This window comes from Trichomycterus rosablanca, chromosome 13 (genome assembly GCF_030014385.1).
Source record: "Trichomycterus rosablanca isolate fTriRos1 chromosome 13, fTriRos1.hap1, whole genome shotgun sequence".
Taxonomy (NCBI): Eukaryota; Metazoa; Chordata; class Actinopteri; order Siluriformes; family Trichomycteridae; genus Trichomycterus; species Trichomycterus rosablanca.
The window spans coordinates 10,123,068-10,149,115 of record NC_086000.1 but is presented as its reverse complement, the minus strand read 5'-3'; the positions used below and the strand labels follow the sequence as shown (position 1 = coordinate 10,149,115).

General features: G+C 39.9%; 1 protein-coding gene across 1 annotated transcript in view; it reads right to left on the bottom strand.

Moving 5' to 3' along the window:
- nhsl1a (NHS-like 1a) overlaps positions 1–26,048 on the bottom strand; it is a 94,674-nt gene that overhangs the window by 26,774 nt on the left and 41,852 nt on the right. Inside the window, exon 2 of the mRNA XM_063007919.1 lies at positions 471–623. Coding sequence (XP_062863989.1) covers positions 471–623 — 153 coding nt within the window. The remainder of the gene's footprint in view (positions 1–470; positions 624–26,048) is intronic.

Sequence of the window (26,048 nt, the reverse complement as noted above, 5' to 3'; positions counted from 1 at the left end):
CACTTAAGATAGAGGAGGCATCTGATAGTCTCAGCCCCTATTGACCAGCGCAGGGGTGGTAAAAGCAGCAACAATTGAATTGGCAATGATTTGGAGAAATATGAAATCTCTACCTTTGTCTGACTAAAGACCTGTTCACTTTGATGGAATCTTCTAATAGAATATTGTAGCTCTGATGTCCACTATAGTTTTACTCAACAAAGAGGTTTAAGAAGGTAATTTATAAGAAACTCAGAGTGGAGGTGCTGATTCTATAAATTCTATTTGACAAAAAGTATATAACAGATGGTTTGAAATTGCCTGTTTACTGACTTGTGCTTTGCTTGACCTGCAGTAACGCCTGCAACAACCTAGATGCTTTTGAATGATCAATTCCTGCTTCCATTTCAATTTCAGTGCAATTTATATCTTGTATTTGATACAAACAGAATCAGGTTTTCCCAAATATTGTATTTCTGTGAAGATCGTACCTCTGAAGACAGTTTTGAGGTTGACCTTGGCCTGGTGGTGCAGGTCGTCCACACAGGGTGGTCTGCTTCCCGGCAGGAATACATTCTCTTGCTGATGCCATGGAGCTGTGTAATGCACTGACCACTTACTCTCTTCATCTAAACTAGACACAGCTAGAGGAAAACAAGAAAACACAATTCATACAGGGTCAAATGGTAGGATAAAAAGGTTAAAACACAGGTTACATTAATGGATCTGAAATCTTTATTTAATAGAGCTGAAATCGATTTTGGGGGAGAGTTTTGAGGAGGATGTCTAACGATTTATTATTTCACATTAGGCCAGCTTTGTTCTGCATTGTTGTTTAGGACTTTAACTTAACAGGGGCCACAGCACGGTGGGTACCTGCATTGGTTTCTCTAGTTCTATGGATTTATTGTAAATAATGCCTAAGGGGTCGTCACATTTATTAGCTCAGCTCACTCTATTAGTGGCACAGACTCCATCGTGACTTGGGTACACAGATCCTGCATGTAAAAATATATAACATTAATTCAAATAAGGTGTTTAGACAATTGAGGTATGTATAATCTTTATCAGATGTACTACCAGTATAGAGAACATGGAAAAGTCCTCATGGGAAGCAGCAATAAAGCATTTCTGGGTGGCTCAAATCTCAACACTGTAGCTCTGCATAACACTGACTGGTGTCTAGCAACTCTAATTACATGATCCATAATGTCATGTGGATAGGGGCATAATCCAGATAATCCATACCAGACACATCACTATTCTCTAAGGGCATGTCAATATTTATTGATTATTCCTATAGTCGTTTTGGGTCAGGGGATGATACAGATCAGATGACAACAACACACATTAAATAAATAAGTGATACTTTTTATTATTAGGTGTCACCAGATTGGAAAAGTAGAATAAATTCTGGAGCTATTCATTACATTTATCAAGGACATTGTTCAAACAGTGAAAAGGTTGTGGTGTACACTGTAGTGAATTTATTAATGCTTATTACTTTTCTTTTACTTCTTATTATTACTGCATATACCTTTTTCCCCCATGTTTGTCATCTATATTATTAAATTATGCTTTTTAAACTTAAATGTAATTTTCCCATGTTTACTGTAAAGTCTCCAATATTCAAACTTGCAGAAAAATAATGAAAGGTTAGTGCTTTTTACACTACAATGTTAAAAACAGTTACATTTCTTCAACTTTATTGCTAAATGAGACTACATTTGCTTAGTCAAGGCAGATCCTCACAATAAAATACAAGTGCGCCTTTTAGTTTACATTTACATTTACATTTTCAGCATTTAGCAGACGCTCTTATCCAGAGCGACTTACAGAAGTGCTTTCTTAGTAAACATTACCTTCCTCTAGTTTAAGTAAACAACAGTCCAAGAACACAAATCTGCTCAAACCCTGTTAGAACCAAAGTAAAGAGGTGGGTTTTTAAGCGTCTTTTAAAGACAGCGAGAGACTCAGATGTTCGGACAGACAGGGGAGGCTTGTTCCACCACTTGGGTGCCAGTACAGAGAAGAGCCTTGATGCTTGTCTTTTTCGAGTCCTGGGTGGAGGATCAAGTTGAGCGAGACTAGTGGCTCGGAGGTTGCGTGGTACAGAGCGGGGTTTGATTAGACCAGAAGGTAGCTTGGGGCTGGTCCATTTTTGGCTTTGTAGGAGAGCATCATGCAGCTACAGAAAGCCAGTGAAGAGAAAGCAGCAGTGGGGTGATGTGGCAGTGTTTAGGTTGGTCAAAAAACAGACAGACAGCTGCATTTTGAATGGTGCAAGGGTTTAATAGTGGACATGGGAGCACCTGTCAGGAAGGAGTTGTAGTAGTCCAACCGTGCCCCAAAGATAGGCATCATCGCAGGCTATAAAATGCTATCCATATACTGTCTATAAATAAATGTCCATGTTGTCTACCTACAGCATAACAAAATATGAATAAAATAATAACTGTCAACATATTATTATTATTTATTTATTAGGATTTTAATGTCATGTTTTACACACTTTACATATACAGGTTACATTCATGACAGGGACAGTAGTTACTCGTTACTCAAGGTTCATCAGTTCACAAGTTCAATATCAAACACAGTAATGGACAATTTTGCATCTCCAATTCACCTCACTTGCACGTCTTTGGACTGTGGGACGAAACCGGAGCTCCGGGAGGAAACCCACGCAGACATGGGGAGAACATGCAAACTCCACACAGAAAGGACCCAGACCGCCCCATCTGGGGATCGAACCAGGACCTTTTTGCTGTGAGGCTACAGTCCTGTAGTATTAAAACCATACAGGGCATTTTAATTATATACATATGTATGCCTGTGCCTGCATTATTATCATATAATAACCAAAATGTCATTATTTGAGAAACAGCAACAATATGATTTATGCTTTTCCTGCATGACACTGAATATAAATAAAATAAGATCATGTGGGATCTTTTCTGAAAAAGAAATGTCAAGATTACCCATGTTACTTATTTCACAAATTTACTTTTCATAAGGTTTACATTACAAAAAAGAATCCTGTTAATAATCCTCTTGCCCTGAATGGTTTAGTTTCATATCTACCTTACCTACTGCAGCAATATAGCCCATGCACAAAACATTGTTTAGGTCAGGTGCAGTTTAGCCAGTAAAACAATACATACATAGTGTCTTTCAACTGTAAACTATGGACCTAGAATATTAGGAATACAAGTTTTATCCTTGGTCTTTTATGGCTTCTCATAGTTAGACTGATTCATGAATACAGTTCATAAGGATGATAGATGATAGAACATTGTTTAACCTTAAAGGGTAGTGGTAGCTCAGCAGCAAAAGCACTAGACCAGTGATCAGATGGTCAGTTCAAGCCCCACCACTGCCAAGTTGCCACTTTTATGTCCTTGAGCAAGACCTTTACCCATTAATTGCTCAAACTGTTTCCAGTCGTAATTGTAAGTTACTTTGGATAAGAGCTAAATGCTGCAAATGCTATTCTTTTAAATCTTTCAAATGAATATCATATAAGATAATTATGTAATCCAAAACTAGTATTAGCACTGTAATGAACTGGTGCACTGTGTTTTCAGTATGTGCTCTGAGCCTACCACTATACTGTTTAGGATAAAGATGTTACTGTGGTAAAGAAACAAATTGATTGATTAATGTGAATGTATTCCTATTAGAAGTACATGAAAGTATTATGCTGTTCAAGTTTTAGTATGGTTACAACCATAACCCATAATTCTCTGCATTAAAATAGATCAAGAGGTTGGTTTCTTATCATATTACCAAGGTGCTACAAACCCCTAAAGCTAATTGTTATTTCTTTTCTTCTGAAAAAAAGTCAAATGCTTCCACTAGAGAGAAAACCTGCTTAGCCCTCTGGCCGCGAATTAACTGAAGTACGCGTCAATAAAATTGCAGTAAACGTCAATCACTGAATACTTAATACTTAATACGTTAAAATACAGCAGCATCCGTCAAGACCTAAATGAGAACTAGACAATTACACAATCCAAAATGCCTAGCAACCACATACGAATTAGAACAATCCCAAAGCACATCTATCAAAGTGCTTAGTCGGCCAGTATTGAATTACAAGATAATTCGAAAGCATCAACTTTCATTTCTGAACCCCTTATATTCCAAAACACTTGAATACACAAAGCTCGTCGTGCACTAGCAACGTCCAATAACCCTAAAACAACCGGCTATCTAGCTGACCTTGAGCCGGTGCCCTGATAATACAAACCAGGATGCAGAAGGCGAGAGGAGCTTACCCTTCTTCCTGAAGTACTTAATGACAGATTTGAGAGTTGTGCCAATGAACACCATTGCGGCACCTCCTTGCTGGTGTTAGACTCCTCCAGAGAGACCCGTGTGCCCGTGTTAGTCCAGCATTGGTGCCAGTGTGTGTGCACAGAATAGAGGGGAGTGTGAACGTGGTGCCCACTCTGCATTACACTGCCTGGTGGAGCTTCGTTCAGCCCCCCTCCTCATATTCCTTCTACCTCACTCACTATCTCTCTCACACAAATGTACAACTGCTGTTAGAGTTCTGGCTCCTTATCCCCTCCCTGCCTTCACTCATGCTTTGTGTGTTCCTCCGCCTCTCCTCATGTCTGTAGCCGCAGAGCAGCTCTGCTTGTCCTTGTGTTCGCAGGATAGAGCATCGGTGACCTCTCTTACCTCGCCTTTATTCGAATGCCGTAAAGGGGTCCTGCACTGGGAACCATGCCAGTGCGCTATTCATCACCCACAATCAGCATCCCATTTTTTTATAGTTTAACCATTCATCTCCTGGTCATTATTCTCCAACAGGACATGTTCATGTTCAGATGTTTCAAAAGGAGCTGCACCATCCCAGAACTACTGCAGTTTAGCCCCCTGTGTAACAAAAAGGAGCAGTTTCTTTATCTGAATTCAGGCATGAATGGAGCAGTCAGCATTTTCTCACGTGAAGCCGGTACGTCACTGAAGGTAGACCAGAGCACTGCAGCATTTAGTTTCCTCCCACATGAGCCAGCGTGATAATCCCAATCACAAATTCTGCTGACTATTCCTTTTTCAACTTGTAAAAAAGTTGTAAAATGTCTTTTTTAAATCTGTAAAGCTCTATCATATTCTAAAATAGGAATATAATTCACTGTATGGATAGTATGTGGACACCCTAGGGCGGCACGGTGGCTTGGTGGGTAGCACTGTCGCCTCACAGCAAGAAGGTACATAGTTTTTCTAGAAACAACTGGGTGCAGTACAAAAATAAATCCTAAACAGGGTGACAATTCATTACAGGGCACCACATACTCACCCAGACACTGTCCCATATCTAGGATTAAATCAGATTAGCCACCTACCAGCATTAGACAATCCACTTAATGGCATGTATTTCAAAAGCACTGAAAGTAACCGGTGGCATGATCAGATCCCCCCAAGGTCCCCAGAACCCTGGTGCTGTCTTGCACCTACACTCTCGCTATGCCATGTATAGTTATTGTACATGTATTATTGTAATCAAATGTTTACTCTGCTCCAACAGTATTTAGACAGTCGCAAATGACACACTGCTACATTAGTGTGTCAGATTTGGACCAATCCAATGGACCAAACCAATCTTAATGTCATTTGCTTCATGCACAGGGGAACAGTCATGCTGGTACAGGCACAGGCCTTCCCTAAACTGTTTCCACAGTGCAATTGATTGTTTTCCACCTGCTAGCAATGGGTGTGGGAAAAACTTCTGGCCTTAAAAATCAGGTAAGGGGAATATAAACTGGTGATTTTAATTATTAGTTGATAATTAATGAAGAAGTCATTGTTCATTATTATTATTATTGAAGCTTTATTCTCACTGAGAAGAGAACTAGTGTAAGTACAGAAGTTGATTTGAGAGTCACCTTTTACCCACCCTCAGTGTGCATGCGCCAGCTAGACATTCAAACTCATATAGAGAGCGAGAGCTAGCCAAACAGAAAAGATGCATTTATGAACAAGAGCTGTTTTGAGTTAGTCTAGCTTCTGACTGCATGGTTATCTGTATTTGTGGACCTGTGTGGAGATTTATTTATTTATTGTATACAGGACTAGTCATTAGGGTGGTGCTTCTGTCTTTCTGATCGTAGGATGGATGGATGGATGGATGAATAAATATATTAGATTAAGTTATATTAGATTACATTATATTAGACTGACAGGAAGGCAGACAGACAGCCTGACAGAACGACAGATAAATACTTTATTTATCCCGAGGTAAATTCAGGACATTGTGTGTGTGTTTAGATTTGTAAAAGCTCTTCCGCTCAGACAAAACATTCACTAAAGAGGCGAACATTGCTGGAGCAAAAACAGCTGGAAGCAGACAGAACAGCCCATTAATGCTCAGACTATCTTGTCTGAGAAACCACCATAACAAACAGATGTTAAACAATGGGGGTGTTCGGATGCCTTCACTTTATCTTAGCACTAAAGAACTGGAATCAGATTTTTTAGTTCATGCTGTCATCACTACTAAAAGGGTAAATTTACACAGTGAGATCCTTTTAAGTGGCCTAATTAAATGCACTTCTTTACAGCCATAGTATAGCATGCCAGCTGGGAATCTGGCATGTTAAAATTAAAGAGCTGCATAAAGCATAAAACCTGAAACAAGAAGTAATGTGACATTCAGCCATATTACACCTGGCATCAAGCAGTGGTAAAACACTAGCACACCAGAGCTGACACCTCAAACTCATCGATTTGCCACCTGGGCTGGGCACCTACACAAACAATAATTGGCTCGTTTGTAGGGAGGGTCCCGAAGGGGGATACCTCATAACTGATGCAATTACGACCTTTGCCGACTGAATGATGAAACCTGAACAGAGACGGGGGATAATGGAGATCAGTGCGTGACTCTGTGTGCGCAAATCTGATCTACATATGAACTCGCCTCGTGCAGGTGAAAAGATGCAGTCGGCTACTGCACACGTGTTGGAGGGAGCGTGTGTTAGTCACAGGTCTTCTCAGTCAGGAGTGGAAGTCAGCATCAGTAGAGGGGGAGAATAATTGGACACAACTAGATTGGAAGGACAGTTGCAAAAAAAAAGCAGATCACATTGATATGTGGTATTATCACAGCTAAGCCGACTCCTGTTTAAGGCAAAACATTCTTTTTTTTCCTTTTTTTTTTTCTTCCCCTTTTTCTCCCCCTTTAGCGCATCCAATTGTTCAATTAGCATCGTGCTTCCTCTCTGTCTATGCCGAACCCTGCCCTGACCGAGGAGATCGAAGCTAACCCATATCCCCTCTGAAACATGCATTTTTGCCACCCACACATTGAAGAGTGTGGCGCCACCTAGCGTTGCATGCGGAGAGACACACCCTAAGGGCACTCTTTCCTCATCTCTGTGCAGGCGCCTCTAATCAGCCGGCAGAGGTCGTAATCACATTCTGACAGAGAGAGACCCACATCCGGTTCTTTGTCCCACCCCCCAACTGAGCAACCGGCCAATCGTTGCTCATACAGCCGCTCAGCCTCGAACCGGTAAGGCAGAGCTGGATTCGATACGAGGTACTCAGAATCCAGCTCTGGTTGCAGCGTGTCTTTTTACCGCTGCGCCACCTGAGCGGCACATTCTTTTCACATTTGTTTTTAAGTGAACCATAAATCCCGGGGTACCCAGGGTCGCACCTGGCATGTTTTTGTAATGTGGGACATAATCAGTGAGAAGAGGTGGAGAACAACTCCTCAAAAACAATCAATCCAACCCAGGTCTCGATGACCATCTTGCTCTGCAGCACTCACTCTACCAGCTGTGCCACTATTATGCCCGAAATCTGATCTTATATTCATAAATTCACTATTTGCTACATGTACGGACCATTATCATTGTCATGTTTAAATGCAGTCAAATGATTACTGTTAGAAAGAATAGAGTCCACTTTATGAGAGATGAGAAAAGGCAGGAGTGGGTACTTTTACTGATGACTACAGTTAAGTGAGTCATAATATCAGCACAGCAAGTGCTGTATCATTAGTCCTCCATCCCTCATTCTGCACAATGCAGCTATTCAGGATTATCAACAGCTCATCAATCTAATCAAGGACACATGGGAAAAGCTTACACTTAAATAATCAGTAGATCTCTGAAGTCTTGGTCAAAACTTGATGTATTTTTGTGTTTGTACACAAGCAGCAACAACTTACCACAATATATTGAAAATATACATTTGGTGTAAGATGCTGCATACAAAACAAATATCAGAAATGATTTCTCAATCTAATTTTTAATTGTTTTAAAAATGCAATTTCTCCCCATTTTCCTCCTGATTTAGAACAGTCAATTTGTCTTATGCTGCTGAGGGATACCTGATTGCATCCGAGGAGAGCATGATGCTGCTCACACCCTCCTCTTCTTGTCCTCTTCCGCCAATCAGGGTCCTTACACAGTGTATGAAGATCCCACCCACACACAGTCCGGTCCCCTCCCTAGGAGATACAGTGGCCAATTAGTAGCTGCTGCAGGCACTGCCAATTATGCCCACCAGATAGCGCCCAGCCGACCGGTGCCAATGCCGAGTTTCCAGCCAAGGAGTTCAGAATCTCGCCACTGGTGTGCTAGCGGAACATCCCACTGCGCCACCTAATTTTACTGTAATGGAATTATTGGAGCACATGGTGTACTTCTTCTGTCAAATAAACATAAAATGTACTGTACATTTCGTGGAGCTGAAAGTTTTATTGAAACTTGCCCACCTGTCATACCTCTACATCAAAATGTATTAAGATTTTCAGCTCAGCCCTAAAATGCTTGTGATGGTGAGTGTGGTGAGATTTATCAAGCATAAATACTCTCCACTAATACCTAACTGAACATGCATTTGCAGTGTTAAGATCTTAAACGTTAAAAGGTCATGTCAAAATGAATAACAAAAGTCTCCTAGCCAACCTAGCAGGGTGCTGTAGCTCCTTTCACTGTTATTACACGCAACAAAGGCCAATGTCTCTTACTCCTAAGTCATGCATGTAGATGTCATTACTATAGCAACCTGTTTACTGAAAGCACATACATTGTGACTGGTGAGAGCTTGAATGTATTTTTTTCCAAAAATAACAAGACATCTGTTGTCTAGTTGTATGGATTTTTTAGATAAACATTATTAAAGCTTAGTCTGAAGCTAAACAAGACTATACTTGGATTTAAAATGTTTAATAATAAATATTGTTTTTTCCTTGCACCAGATATACAGTGGTGTTCAAAGAAATAGCAGTCCAACATCATTAACCTGATAAATCAATGTTTTTAGTAGAAGTGATATTTCTACGTAGCAAATAATTGACCTGAAAGTGTAGTAAAGTAATGAAAACAAAGCAAACCCAACAATTAACACATGCATGCCGCTCATTCTGAGTAATCAAAGCATTTATTGAAAGGGGCTTGTTCAAAATAATAGCAGTGAGGATTTCAATTGGTGAAGTCATTCATTCTGCAGAAGAACGTGTGTCAATTTTGGCCCTTATTTAATTTAGGAGGGTGGCAAATGTTGTACAGGTTGGTCATAGCGCATTTCGTTCTGAAATATTGGGTAAAATGGGTTGTTCCAGACATTGTTCTGATGAACAGTATACTTTGATTAAAAAGTTGATTGTAGAGGGAAAAACATACAGAGAAGTGCAGCAGATTATAGGCTGCTCAGCTAAAATGATCTCAAATGCCTTGAAGTTGAAAACCAAAACCTGAAAGATGCAGAAGGAAGCGTGGAACTATTGTTCGATCAAGGAACATCTGAATCTACCAGTGAGTACAAAAGATGATTAAGTGAAGCCAATTTACCAGCAAGAACTCCTTGCAAAGTCCCGTTGTTAAGAAAAAGACGTGTCCTGAATGGGTTCAAATTTTCCAAGAACACATTGACTGGTCCAAAGAGAAATGGCTCAACATTTTGTGTATTGATAAAAGCAAAACTGTTCTTTTTGGGTCTAGTGGCCGTAGATAGTATGTCAGACGTCCCCTGAGCACTGAATTCAAGCCAAAATACACTGTGAAGACAGTAAAGCATGGTGGTACAAAATGATAATATGGGGATGTTTTTCATACCATGGTGTTACGCCTATTTATCACATACGAGGGATCATGGATCAATTTAAATATATCAGAATACTTGAGGAGATCATGTTGCCCTATGTCAAACAAGAAATGTGCTTAAAATGGGTGTTTCAACATGACAATGACCCAAAACATCTTGGTTACAGACAAACAAGATTGAGGTTATAGACTGGCCAGCCCAATCCCCTGACTTCAATCCCATAGAGAACTTGTGTTCTGATATCTGAAACGTGTTTTTTTGAGGCAAAACCCAAAATTGCAGAAGAACTGTGGAATGTAGTCTAATCATCCTGGACTGGAATACCTGTTCTGAGGTGCCAGAAGTTGGTGGACTCAGCATGCAACACAGATCTCGGAAACAATTGTTATGCCACTAAATATTAGTTCAGTAATTTAAACTAAAGTGAAACCTCAAACATTTTCAGTTTATACATACATTTTTTGAGTTTTTAAAGAAAAATGCTGGCACTGCAATTTTTTTGAACAGCCTAACATTAATTTTTCTTAACTTTCTGTAAAGGATTAACACAAACTGGCTACATTTTGTTAATGTTTTGATTTAGAATTGAAAGTGTAGTATTTTCAGTGCATTTGCATTTATGGAAATAAAAGTTATTATAATGATTTTGCGCTTTATTCACTTTTTAAAAATCACTGCTATTTTTTTGAACACCACTGTATTACGGCCCTTGTTGTGCAGCTTGAAAACGTAATAATTTGGCCAAACTTTGCAAATGTCAGTTAAGCACTAATGTTTATCTTATTTAGTGCTGGTTTATTTCTCGTTACTTTTCTACTGATATCATTTGTCTTTATTATAATTATGGATTCATGAGCACTGACCTTCCTGGATGAGTTGTGCCCGAACCCTTGGAGAATACACTGATCAGCCATAACATTAAAACCACCTCCTTGTTTCTACACTCGCTGTCCATTTTATCAGCTCCACTTACCATATAGAAGCACTTTGTAGTTCTACAATTACTGACTGTAGTCCATCTGTTTCTCTACATACTGTTTTTGCCTGCTTTCACCCTGTTCTTCAATAGTCAGGACCACCACAGGATCACCACAGAGCAGGTATTATTTGGGTGGTGGATCATTCTCAGCACTGTAATGACACTGACATGGTGGTGGTGTGTTAGAGTGTGTTGTGCTGATATGAGTGGATCAGACACAGCAGCGCTGCTGGAGTTTTTAAATACCGTGTCCACTCACTGTCCACTCTATTAGACACTCCTAACTAGTTGGTCCACCTTGTAGATGTAAAGTCAGAGACGATCGCTCATCTATTACTGCTTTTTGAGTTGGTCATCTTCTAGACCTTCATCAGTGGTCACAGGACGCTGCCCACAGGGCGCTGTTGGCTGGATGTTTTTGGTTGGTGGACTATTCTCAGTCCAGCAGTGACAGTGAGGTGTTTAAAACTCCATCAGCATTGAGGTCTTATCCACTCATACCAGCACATCACACACTAACACGCTACCACCATGTCAGTGTCACTGCAATGCTGAGAATGATCCACCACCCAAATAATACCTACTCTGTGGTGGTCCTGGGAGAGTCCTGACCATTGAAGAACAGCATGAAAGTGGGCTAACAAAGCAAGCAGAGAAACAGATGGACTACAGTCAGTGATTGTAGAACTACAAAGTGCTTCTGTATATGGTAAGTGGAGCTGATAAAATGGACAATGTGTGTAGAAACAAGGAGGTGGTTTTAATGTTATGGCTGATCAGTGTATTTTAATTGGCAGGACGATGGCTCTAAATCCTACCATCATTTTCACCGAGGGCCACATGAGCACTTAACTGTAAAACTTTATAAACATTATTTCTTTTTAACATATTCCTAAATAATGTGAGACACCTTATCACACACTGTCCTCATCCATCGATGTGTTTGGTGTCAAAATGCTGACGTATATTGTACTCCTTTACCACTCTTTTAAACGATAAGGTCAGAAATACTGTAAAACTTGAGTGTGTGCCCCGTCCCACCTTTTTACAACTCCTCCCCTGCGTTTCCCCTCACCCCGTATCTTGCGTTCTCATTGGCTGTTCGACACCGCACTCATTGCCAGTTGGCCGACTCATATCCAGATATCTAGCAAGATAGATATTTATTTTCAGTCGGCAAGTGCTTGTTGAGCTGCTCGGATCGAATTGTTGAGCAGTTTACACTCGCTGAGCTGAGCGAACGCCAAATTGCTCCAGAGCCGGCAAATCTAGGAGAGCGAAAATCAGGGCGAAAATCGTGTAGTGTGAACTAGGCATTAGTTTAGCTCTAAAGTGAAAACATTGCAACCTAGTGGTGGGATGTGGTAATTTCATGAGTCACAAAATCGACATGCATCGTGAGAGATGCAGTTTATGTATGATTTTACAGCGTACTTTAAAGCAGCATAGACCTTTATTTTGAGACAATCGTACACCTATGAAGCTCTTGTGGGCCACATAAAAGGACATTGCGGGCCTTGAGTTTGACACAACAAGAGTTTGACACGTGCTGTAGAACATTTAAAGTGAAATTTTTTTAGCTTTGATGTTCCGGTTTCAGGTGAGATTGTGTGAGATTTATATTCTTCAGTGGCTGGCTTATATGTTAAATTAGGTTTATCTTTTGATTATGTGATTATGATCAAAAGTAAGCCGACACACTTATGTCTGTGTGTGGGTTTTTTTTTTTTAAGAAAATCATTAAATGTTACACTTGAAAGAAAGCGATTAAAAGCATTAAGGAGTTAGGATGAAAGAGGAGGTGTATTTTTTTTGTAAGTAGGAAATTCAGCATTACCACTGCAGCACCACTAACACGTCTGCAGCTGCTGCATTTGACAGGCACATCTATTAGCTCGATGCAGTAAAGCTCTACACGCAGTAGGAAGCACATCTGAGTGTGACAAATATGCATTGTGTTTGCACATTTGCATTTTTACATTTTTATCAGACTAAAATAAAAAATAAAGAAGACAGGCAAACTAAGTAAACAAAATAGTTGAATAAGAATAAATTGAAGAAGAATCATTAACTACCAGCCAAAAGATTTAATTGTTCTTATTTAAACTGTCAACTAACCAAATTTTATTATAACCCCAAATCAGAAAAAGTTGGGATAGTATGGAAAATGCATATAATAAAAAAAAACCACTTTTTCCTTACATTCTTATATTTTCTTAAATTTACTTCGATTTTTAATTGATTGCAGACAGGATGAACCTGAGATATTTCATGTTTTATCTGCTCAACTTTATTTTATTTATTAATAAACATCCATTCCTGCATTTCAGGCTTGCAACACATTCCAAAAAAGTTGGGACAGTAAAGCATTTACCACCGAGGAGACCAAATAATTTAGTGTTTCAGCTTTTATTTTGTCCCATTCTTTCTGCAAACACGTCTTACGATGTGCAACAGTACGGGGTCGTCATTGTCGCATTTTTCATCTGACCACAATACACGTTTCCACTAAGTGATGGTTCATCCTGGATGCCTCCGAGCCCAGAGAAATCGACACCCCTTCTGGACATGGTTAACATAAGGCTTCTTTTTTGCACAGTAAAGTTTTAAGTGGCATTTGTGCATGTAACTCCGTATTGTAGTGCTTGACAAAGGTTTGGCAAAGTAATCCCTCACCCATGTGGTTATATCAGCTATTGTTGAGTGGCGGTTCATGATGCAGTGCCGTCTGAGCTTGCGCCCTTGGCCTTTACGCACCAAAATTCCTCCCGATTCCTTGAATCGTTTAATGATATTATACACTGTAGAGGGAGAAACATGCAATCCAATCTTTTTTTGAGGTACATTGTTTTTAAACATTTCAATTTTCTCACGCATTTGTTGATAAACTGGAGATCCTCTGACCATCTTTGCTCATCAGAGACTCAGCCTTTCCTGGATGCTGCTTTTGTACCAAACCATGATTACAATCACCTGTTTACATTACCCGTTTAAAATGCCATCATTATTTAGTTTTTTCACCTCATTACTAGCCCTAAATTGCCACCGTCCCAACTTTTTTTGGAATGTGTTGCAGGCCTGAAATGCAGGAATGGATGTGTTTTAATAAATAAAATGAAGTTGAGCAGACAAAACATGAAATATCTTGGGTTCAAACTGTCTGCAATCAAATAAAAGTCAAAGTAAATGTAAGAAACACTGCATTTTTATTTTATTTGCATTTTTCATACTGTCCCAACTTTTTCTGCTTTGGGGTTGTAATAATTGGGTTCATTTGACTAGTCACACCTAAGCTTGATAAATCTATCACTTAATCAGAACCCTTTCAATGATCTGAAGTAGCTAATAGGCCTAATTCAGAAATTTTAGAAGAGATGAGTTATTGAAATATACATCAAAAGGGTCATTTTAGGGTTCTGGGACTTTAGTGAACCACAGTGAGAGTATTTATTTCCAAATCATAAAAACTTGAAGTATATTTGATGTGAAACCTTCATGAAGAGGTCAGTCAACCAAAATTCTTCCAAAAGTGTGTCAAAGACTTAACCAGAAAGTCACAAAAAACCCAGACGAACATCTAGGATCTCCTCAGTTAAGGTCAGTGTTAATAATTTCACCCGCCCAAAATGGTGACCTAGTTGAAGTTCAAATGAAATCTTAACTATATGGTGAACATAGGGTAAACTTGAATATACAGTGGAACCTCAATGTTTATCAAGCGCATGTCTCTCTGTTTACATAAGTGATAGGCTTTATTTTGTTGGAAGGCTTCCTTTATTCTCGCCTTTTTTCAGTGTTTTATGCTGAATTTTTGCAAGTTCTAGTGCTTAGTTATGCACCAGCATTGCTTCATTAGTCACCAGCAGTGCTTTAGAGTCAGAATAATGGATACACTGAGTCCCCACTAAACGATCATAGCAAAATAAAACATCTCCTCCGCCACAGGAGGTTTAGGAGTGTGTTTATGGGAATTTTTGACCATTCTTCCAGAAGCGCATTTGTGAGGTCAGACACTGATGTTGGACGAGAAGGCCTGGCTCGCAGTCTCTGCTCTAATTCATCCCAAAGATGTTCTATTGGGTTGTACTGTATATAAATTTTCATCTTAATTCCTCTGCCGATTGTGCGGACACCTCGACCAGACAGTAAGAGTCACTGTTGCATCACAAAGGAAGGTATACCCTATCCAGCCTTTTCTCCCTCAGGCACAGCAAAATGTGTCTGTCAAGCTTTCAGACAGGCTTCTAACAACAAATCCAAGGCAACATGAATATTGCCTTTTAATAATAATCTTCATCATCATTTTCATGCACATGACTAAGTGCAATGCAGTAACACAGCCCAGACAGGACACCAATCCATACTGTGGAGCCCCAGCACCCCCCAGACAGCCAACCGTGTATGTAGACGCCCAACAAGCCTATAGCACCGCTGGGAATTTGAACCACGGATCCCTGCAGTAGTGGGCCACCCAAGCACATTGCTCTCTAACCATTTCTAATTACATTTATATGAAATGTTATGCTGCAAATATGTGTACAAAAATATATATGACTGAAAACAAAGCCTTTATTGTACACAGTACATACTGGACGTACAGTACGTACCAGTACATTAAAGTAGACAGACACGGAGCTAAATCACATGAATAATACAGAAGCATGTCTCCACTGTCTGCCCGGGCATATGTAATTTATTGATTGATTTGTCTGCCCTGCCTGTAGATCGAAAAGTGTGCACATATCTGTGTCAGAAACTGGGCCAGCTCCAGCTAAATGGGAAATCTGACCTCCTAGAGTAAATCATCAGAGAATAGCAGAGCCTTTTTGGGATTTCTGGCACTATGTGTTACATGGCTACATTAAGCGAGGTGAGGTTTTGTGTGGATATTTAAAACAATAACAAAAAATCAATTATATAAATTAAAATGATACGCTTTCAACTTTGCAGCAACAGTTTAGGGAAGCCCCTTTCCTGTTCTAGCATGACCATGCCACTGTGCACAAAGCAAGGCCTATAAAGACATGAACAAGATTTAAAGAGCCCTAACCTGAACTGGAACATCAGTTTTGCCCCAGCCATACAAATGCTCTTTTGACTGAATGGGCACAAATTCCCACTTACATTGTGAGAAGGCTTCATAGAGATCACTGTATTTTAATACTATTTTTTTTTAATTGGATGTACTATATGTTTGGTCATATAGTGTATTTATTAAATTTCTTCGACAATTTTGGAAAAAGAACAATGTACTAATGTTTAGTAATTCATAGTATTGTAACTCGTTTTAAGCGTTTATTAGTTGCACATACAAAGCAAAATTATCTGCCAATAATCTTACAATTTTGTATCTCCAATTTACCTCACTTGCATGTCTTTGGACTGTGGGAGGAAACCGGAGCACCCGGAGTAAACCCACACGGACACGGGGAGAACATGCAAACTCCACACAGAAAGGACCCAGACTGCCCCACCTGGGGATCGAACCCAGGATAACTTTCATTGGTACCAGTTGGTATATTAACTGGTGATACTTAGTGTTGCCATGTTCACCACTGTTTATAAAGTGAATGAGATTTGGGCACAAGTGATTCAGGACAAAAATGCTCACCATAAGCATCTTACTGTATATAAAAAGAGTACAACACGCACTATATTCCTGATCTTGGTACCGTCACCTTCTAATGGTAATTTGCTCATTAATACACATCCACAATGCATGAGACTTAAAAGGTACAATGACATTTATTGCAAGCGGATCATTTAGTATGCAGAACCCTGAGTGTGGGCTCCATTTCTCTGTCACAGAGCCTCTGCAGATTTGGCGGTCTGCTCATTGGCCAGGTGAATCATGACAACAGACGACTAAGAAAAACAGCCAATCCTGCAGGGTTTTTATTACCCCAAATAATCAGCCAGTGTTTATTGCTGTAACATCACAATTAAAAGCTCGGAAAAGGGTAATTCTTTACCAACTGTTAGCATACAGGACACAATACTCTTTAATAATAGAATATAAATGGTATACTTTGGTGGTGAAACAAATGACTAATCATTACTGCATTAAAAATAATCTGCTGTGGGAAAAAAACACTACCATACACATTTATTTGGATTAGACAGCAGAGCAAGGTCCAATGCCATACTAACTTATTTTATGCCTAGTACTAGAACCATATTTATGTCACCTTTTGTGGATGGTTTAGGAGCTATTTTACCACAGCAATGCTCAAGCAGTTTCTTTATTAAACAGATTGGGCAATAGAATGTAATGGAACTACTGCCACCTAGTGGGCAAAAAAATCCAGGCTAAAAAGAAGCATTCAAATTCTTTCCACTAAACATCCACACCGATCAACCGTAACATTAAAACCACCTCCTTGTTTCTACACACACTGTTCATTTTATCAGCTTCACTTACCATATAGAAGCACTTTGTAGTTCTACAGTTACTGACTGTAGTCCATCTGTTTCTCTACATACCTTTTTAGCCTGCTTTCACCCTGTTTTTCAATGGTCAAGACCACCACAGAGCAGGTATTATTTAGGTGGTGGATCATTCTCAGCACTGCAGTGACACTGACATGATGGTGGTGTGTTAGTGTGTGTTGTGCTGGTATGACTGGATCAGAAACAGCAGCACTGCTGGAGTTTTTAAATACCGTGTCCACTCACTGTCCACTCTATTAGACACTCCTACCTCGTTGGTCCACCTTGTAGATGTAAAGTCAGAGACGATCGCCCATCTATCGCTGCTGTTTGAGTTGGTCATCTTCTAGACCTTCATCAGTGGTCACAGGACGCTGCCCACAGGATGCTGTTGGCTGGATATACTTTTGGTTGGTGGACTATTCTCAGTCCAGCAGCGACAGTGAGGTGTTTAAAAACTCCATCAGCATTAATGTGTCTTATCCACTCATACCAGCACAACACACACTAACACACCACCACCATGTCAGTGTCACTGCAGTGCTGAGAATGACCCACCACCCAAATAATACCTACTCTGTGGTGGTCCTGTGGGGGTCCTGACCATTGAAGAACAGGCTAAAAACGTATGTAGAGAAACAGATGGACTACAGTCAGTAATTGTAGAACTACAAAGTGCTTTCATATGGTAAGTGGAGCTGATAAAATGGACAGTGAGTGTAGAAACAAGGAGGTGGTTTTAATGTTGTGGCTGATTAGTGTATACGGGGTTTTAAAGCCTATTTCAGAAGTAAAGTAATCATTACATCTGCAGGCCAGATGAGTGTGCAAATGTACCACTGGACCAGTGATGATGATGATTATTGTATTATTATTATTATTATATTTAATTTTTATTACAAATATTAGTTTAGTGGAGCAGACAACTGAACACATGAATATTTACTGCACTACCACGTCTGTTTAAATGTCAGTGATGTCCTACAGCAACATAATGTGGTGACCCAGGAACACCTGTTAAAGTGACTCTAAATACATGGGATTTGCCTACAGCACAGAAAAGCCTGGGTAATAACCATCTGTCTTCACTGACTTCAAATTCATAACAATGTGAAGTGTTGGGATAAAAGCACAGTATCTAGCTTTGTCACGATCATAACCACAGTCTAATTGCTATTATTTTAGTTAACTATTATTATTTAATTTTACTATATGTGCTATTCAGCTTTCTTAATCTTTATTTTAATGTTTAAAAAAACAAAACAAACAAGTTTTTTATCTGTTACTGTAAACTTACTACTGTTGTAATTAAATCTTTGTACATTTTTATATATTTTTTTAAAGATGCCAAAGATAACATTTTGAGGTGTGTACTAGTGGTTACAAAGTGAACTACAGAAACAGATGTTAAAAGGATAATTAATCCCTGACCAGTGCACCTTTTAAACATTACTGTCAATAAGGCATCTAACATTCAAACTATTTACATTTTAGGCATTTAGCAGACGCTTTTATCCAAAGGAACTTACAGTATACAGTCTAAGCAATTGAGGGTTAAGGGCCTTGCTCAAGGGCCCACCAGTGGCAACCTGGCAGTGGTGGGGTTTGAACTTTCTAGTCCAGTACTAGTACAGTACTACTTTCTAGTCCAGTACCTTAACTGCTAGACTACAACTGTATGATGTTTAACATTTTGAACATTTTGTATGTTCTCTCTGTATATTAGTAATAATGTGCCTTTATTTATTTGCCTAAGTTTACATGAACACAGTGTATTTGTTTATATCATATACACCGATCAGCCATAACATTAAAACCACCTCCTTATTTCTACACTCACTGTCCATTTTATCAGCTCCACTTATCATATAGAAGCACTTTGTACTTCTACAATTACTGACTGTAGTCCATCTGTTTCTCTGCATGCTTTGTTACCCCCCCTTTCATGCTGTTCTTCTTTTCTGTGATAAGGACCCCCCCACAGGACCACCACAGAGCAGGTATTATTTGGGTGGTGGGTCATTCTCAGCACTGCAGTGACACTGACATGGTGGTGGTGTGTTAGTGTGTGTTGTGCTGGTATGAGTGGATAAGACACAGCAATGCTGATGGAGTTTTTAAACACCTCACTGTCACTGCTGGACTAAGAATAGTCCACCAACCAAAAATATATTCAGCCAACAGCGCCCCGTGGACAGCGTCCTGTGACCACTGATGAAGGTCTACAAGATGACCAATTCAAACAGCAGCAATAGACGATCGATCGTCTCTGACTTTACATCTACAAGGTGGACCAACTTGGTAGGAGTGTCTAATAGAGTGAAATAGATTTAAAAACTCCAGCAGCGCTGCTGTGTCTGGTCCACTCATAACAGCACAACACACACTAACACACCACCACCATGTCAGTGTAACTGCAGTGCTGAGAATGTTCCACCACCTAAATAATACCTGCTCTGTGATGGTCCTGTGGGGGTCCTGACCATTGAAGAACAGGGTGAATGCAGGCTAAAAAGGTATGTAGAGAAACAGATGGACTACAGTCAGTAATTGTAGAACTTCAAAGTGCTTCTATATGGTAAGTGGAGCTGATAAAATGGACAGCGAGTGTAGAAACAAGGAGGTGGTTTTAATGTTATGCCTGATCTGTGTAATGCTATGTGATAATGTGGTTGGAACAGTGGTATTTGACGGTAGTCCACTATCGCTGGTATCTTAGGGATTAAATCCTCAGCGGTACTATCAATAGGTCCAGTTTCTACATCCAAGCATGATTGACTGTGTCGGCAGTGTCTGGGGTTGTATGGTCAAGGTCCTGTGATTGACTGGGGTCCTGTCTTGTGCCCAGCAATTCTAGGGCAACCGGACCCATGGTGACCCTGACAAGGATAAATCAATGGTAAAACATTTTACTATGTTGGGTCTTTTTTAAGTAATCATCCAAAACCCCATTTTCTTGCTGGCCAATGAAATTTGTTTTACAATTACATTATTGTGAATTTATCTGGCATTGTTTGGAAATCCACAAAAAGTACCAGATTTATCCAAATACTTTTATACAAGCAAGAAGGGCCTGAAAAAAACTAAAGCAATTAAGCACCAAAATTGAAGGGGTTTTATTCATGGTAAACTCACTTCTCCAGCTCTAGTAAGCAACTGTCTTGCCTTAGCCTGCCTCACACTGTGAACAGACCTCAAATTTTAGTAACTAGCCTGGGCACCAAATTACACGCTCATCTGAGCACCACCCTCAGCCATTACACTTAATCCAAAAAGCTAATTAAAAATGAATAACAGTTTCCTCACAGATAACACTATCAGACCACAAATATCATATCCATAAAGAAAGATTGCCCTGTGAATAATGCATAAACGACTGTGTGGTGAATGAGCTCATCTGGAGGATCTAACCTCTGTATTCCTGGATCATGGGTCTAAAAGTGCTGCTGAGGTCCTTCTGTTGCGGTTGAGAAATTTTCGATGTTGGCGCTCCACCCCAGTGTTTGGAACGCCACAGGGCATCCTGTTGCTGATGGATTTTAGAAATGAGGAGCCTACGACGGAGGCTACCTCCATTCTTGGGCTGAAGGTTGTTCAGCTTACAGGTGTAGAGAGGAAGGAGCTCATCTTCGTCTTCATAATAGGTCCTGTTCCAGCAATTCACTGCTGGTTGAGTAGAAAGACAGTCTACACATCCAATCATCCTGTGCTTGCACTCAGTTTGGCTGCAGCATTTCAGGATAGGTCTATTAAAAAGTCATCAAAACTAAGCGCTCATCTTCGTACAACGCACACAATTTGGATCTCCATCGAGCATAAAATAGGATTAGCCAGAAATCAGCTTAAGGTTTCACTTTGTTTAAAAACCAGTAACAAGTAATAGAAAAGAGAAAAAAGTCAAGCAAACATCAATATTATCGAATCCCCTGTGAGTCCAGATTGAAAGGATACCTTACTCAGCTTGGTTGACTTGTTCAGCTAATCTGTAAAACTGGATTATCCTTCTGCATCACAGAGAGGCTTCTGTACTGCAGATGGTCAGCATGGACTGAGTGATTACTGCTACTAAAGTCCAGACAAAAGTTTATACCTCACAAATCTTCTCTTGGTATATTTAGGATATGGAGAACTATGGTATTGATGACCGAGATGACTGGTTGCATCTTCAATGTTCACGTTCAAATATGTTGAAATGATGAACTACACTCATATGCAAATGCTGTTTCTGCCATATACTCAGTATTTCCAGGACAACCTCTAGCTTCACCCTCACTCTGGTAAAACTATCACTACTTTTTCATTATCAGAATGCGAGAAGTAACACTTTTGTGTAACTGCTTATTAATAAGTGTAAACTGCATACTTGAACCCTATTCCCAATTAAAAAAAAAAATTTTAAGGAAATATCAGACATAAAACACATATTTAATTGCATTTTATATCTGTTTCTCTCTTTAAAAAAACACTTTATGACATGACTTTATGAAAGAATTAATTTCCTGTGTTAAGGAGGTTTAGTTATATGAGCTGTACTTCACACCAGCTCAGTCAAAAATAAAAAAATAAAAAAGCTTTTAATGTGGCTTTATTAAGCAGGGCTAATCTTTAGTCCACAGAGAACAGCTTCTGACAGGTCTATCGTTTGCTCCCAACACAGGTATAATATTCTTAAATCTTCTACCAGATCCTTAAATAAAATTATGTCGGTGGAAATTTTAGGAGAAATATCATGTAGGCTTAATTTTTGACTGAGAAATATTTGTTTCATTGCATACATGTTTGTCAACTATCTGTAATCACTTTTTAGCATTGGTCACTTAATTAATATGTTCTGTGGATCGTCATCCAAGTCATAATAATATGCGAAAACACATTATACCTGAAACAATATACAGTGTATCACAAAAGTGAGTACACCCCTCACATTTCTGCAGATATTTAAGTATATCTTTTCATGGGACAACACTGACAAAATGACACTTTGACACAATGAAAAGTAGTCTGTGTGCAGCTTATATAACAGTGTAAATTTATTCTTCCCTCAAAATAACTCAATATACAGCCATTAATGTCTAAACCACCGGCAACAAAAGTGAGTACACCCCTAAGAGACTACACCCCTAAATGTCCAAATTGAGCACTGCTTGTCATTTTCCCTCCAAAATGTCATGTGACTCGTTAGTGTTACTAGGTCTCAGGTGTGCATAGGGAGCAGGTGTGTTCAATTTAGTAGTACAGCTCTCACACTCTCTCATACTGGTCACTGAAAGTTCCAACATGGCACCTCATGGCAAAGAACTCTCTGAGGATCTTAAAAGACGAATTGTTGCGCTACATGAAGATGGCCAAGGCTACAAGAAGATTGCCAACACCCTGAAACTGAGCTGCAGCACAGTGGCCAAGATCATCCAGCGTTTTAAAAGAGCAGGGTCCACTCAGAACAGACCTCGCGTTGGTCATCCAAAGAAGCTGAGTGCACGTGCTCAGCGTCACATCCAACTGCTGTCTTTGAAAGATAGGCGCAGGAGTGCAGTCAGCATTGCTGCAGAGATTGAAAAGGTGGGGGGTCAGCCTGACAGTGCTCAGACCATACGCCGCACACTACATCAAATTGGTCTGCATGGCTTTCACCCCAGAAGGAAGCCTCTTCTGAAGTCTCTACACAAGAAAGCCCGCAAACAGTTTGCTGAAGACATGTCAACAAAGGACATGGATTACTGGAACCATGTCTTATGGTCTGATGAGACCAAGAATAATTTGTTTGGTTCAGATGGTCTCAAGCATGTGTGGCGGCAATCAGGTGAGGAGTACAAAGATAAGTGTGTCATGCCTACAGTCAAGCATGGTGGTGGGAATGCCATGGTCTGGGGCTGCATGAGTGCAGCAGGTGTTGGGGAGTTACATTTCATTGAGGGACACATGAACTCCAATATGTACTGTGAAATACTGAAGCAGAGCATGATCCCCTCCCTCCGGAAACTGGGTCGCAGGGCAGTGTTCCAGCATGATAATGACCCCAAACACACCTCTAAGACGACCACTGCTTTATTGAAGAGGCTGAGGGTAAAGGTGATGGACTGGCCAAGCATGTCTCCAGACCTAAACCCAATAGAACATCTTTGGGGCATCCTCAAGCGGAAGGTGGAGGAGCGCAAAGTCTCGAATATCCGCCAGCTCCGTGATGTCGTCATGGAGGAGTGGAAAAGCATTCCAGTGGCAACCTGTGAAGCTCTGGTAAACTCCATGCCCAGGAGAGTTAAGGCAGTTCTGGGAAATAATGGTGGCCACACAAAATATTGACACTTCAGGAACTTTCACTAAGGGGTGTACTCACTTTTGTTGCCTGTGGTTTAGACATTAATGGCTGTATATTGAGTTATTTTGAGGGAAGAATAAATTTACACTGTTATATAAGCTGCACACAGACTACTTTTCATTGTGTCAAAGTGTCATTTTGTCAGTGTTGTCCCATGAAAAGATATACTTAAATATCTGCAGAAATGTGAGGGGTGTACTCACTTTTGTGATACACTGTACACTGTTTTTGTATATGTACACTCATTTGAAACATATCTGCAGCATGTTTCAGAATAGTTTGTACAGGGGAAGTTAATAATAGAAACAATGTGAAAAAAATTAAAGAAAAGTAATGCAGTAATGAGTATAAAAGAAGCATCCAATAGGCCTAGTCATTTATGTGTGAAGATGGCAAAAAAGCTCAGAATATAGTACAACCATTTTAAGGCAACATTCCACAACATATATTTGCTGATTTTAGGTATTTACTCTCTACAATGCATGATATTATTAAAAGATTCCAAAAAAATCTTGAGCAGTGGTCCCCAACCACCGGGCCGTGGACCGATACCAGTCTGTGGGTCAGTGTTCTCTGCTTCTATTTCGGGTGTTATTGTCTTATTGTCACCCACTAGGTGGGAGCAGAGTCTCGTTGCAGTGAAAAAAGCTTATTAAATCGCTCTGCTGATTTCTCTCTTGACATGAGAGAAATCTCATGTCAAGAAGGCCCTGGGTGAATATGGTTATCCCAACTGGGCATTCATAAAAACGGGAAAAATGCCCAAACACCGCTCCAGTGGATCGAAGGGAGGAGAAGGACAACCGCGGTCTAAGCGCAAACCAGTGGTGATTCCGTATGTGGCGGGAGTATCGGAACAATTAAGACGGATATTCTTCAAACACCGTGTTTCAGTTGCTTTCAAACCCCAGAACACGCTACGCCCGAAATTAGTTCACCCTAAGGACTGGGTTCCTCGACACAAACAGAGTAACGTAGTGTATGCTGTTAGGTGCCGGGAGGATTGCCAGGAACTGTACATCGGGGAAACTAAACAGCCACTGGCGAAACGGATGGCCCAACATAGAAGATTGACCTCTTCTGGCCAGGACTCCGTGATTTACACCCACCTGCAAGCCAGCGGCCACTCATTTAATGATGAAGATGTGCAGATCCTTGACAAGGATGAACGCTGGTTTGAACGGGGAGTCAAAGAGGCCATCTATGTGAAGAGGGAATGACCATCTCTGAATCGGGCAGGGGGCCTGAGAGTACATCTCTCACCATCTTACAACGCCGTAATAGGAGCTATACCCCAATCATATGTGAAAGACACACATGACCATTGTAATTAATGGTCATTGTGATTTGCATATGGACCTGATCACCGGTTCCATTGTTATGCAGTGAGCGGTGATCGGTCGTTATGCAAATCGGCTGCATATAAGGTTGGGGTATCCACCACCAGCTCAGACTGAAGAAGTCACTCGGATTGAGTGGCGAAACGTATCTCTACAACAAACTTGTGTCCGGATGAACTGATTCAACTTTGTGGAGCTGAGAAATGCTGCTCTTGAGTACCAGTGAGCACTAAATGCTTATGAACTTCAATTGCTTAACACAGATGTGACATTAAAAGCTGGTATGCTTTTGTGATATTACCACATGAACAAGAACTATTTTGACAAACTGTTACTAGTAAAGATTTTTTTATAAATAGATTACATAATATAGATATGATAACAACTTCAAATACAGTTTTTACTCTGTATTTACAACACCATGTCTGAGTAATAACTAAGTGTTAGAGCAGCCTAATTGTAATCCAGACCTTTGTGGCACATTATGAAGTGCAAAATGTGACAAGGAAGAACCTATACAGTAAAAGAAAAAAGTACAAGATTTGTACAAATAATTATACACTAATTGGAAGTACATACTGAAGCAGCAAAATCATTTACTAGCTTCCCTGTAGCTGCTAATTAGACTTTTCTTGAGGGATATAAACTGTAGTTTATTCCAGTGTTTTTACAAGAACCTACTTGCAAAATGTGATTTTTTTTATGCTATACATTTTTAATAATTCTTTTGTCTTAAGAATGAAAAACAAAAGTAATACATTATAACAAATACAATGTCATGCCACAGAAACAAAATGTCTGTTGTTAAAATGTGTGTTGTGAAAAACTAGGTCTTGCTTCATGCTCAGCATCTGCAACAATTACTAAAAGGACGCAGAGTTTATCTCCTGGTCATGGCCATCTGTAGATAAACTCAGCTCGCTTCCACACTAGATAA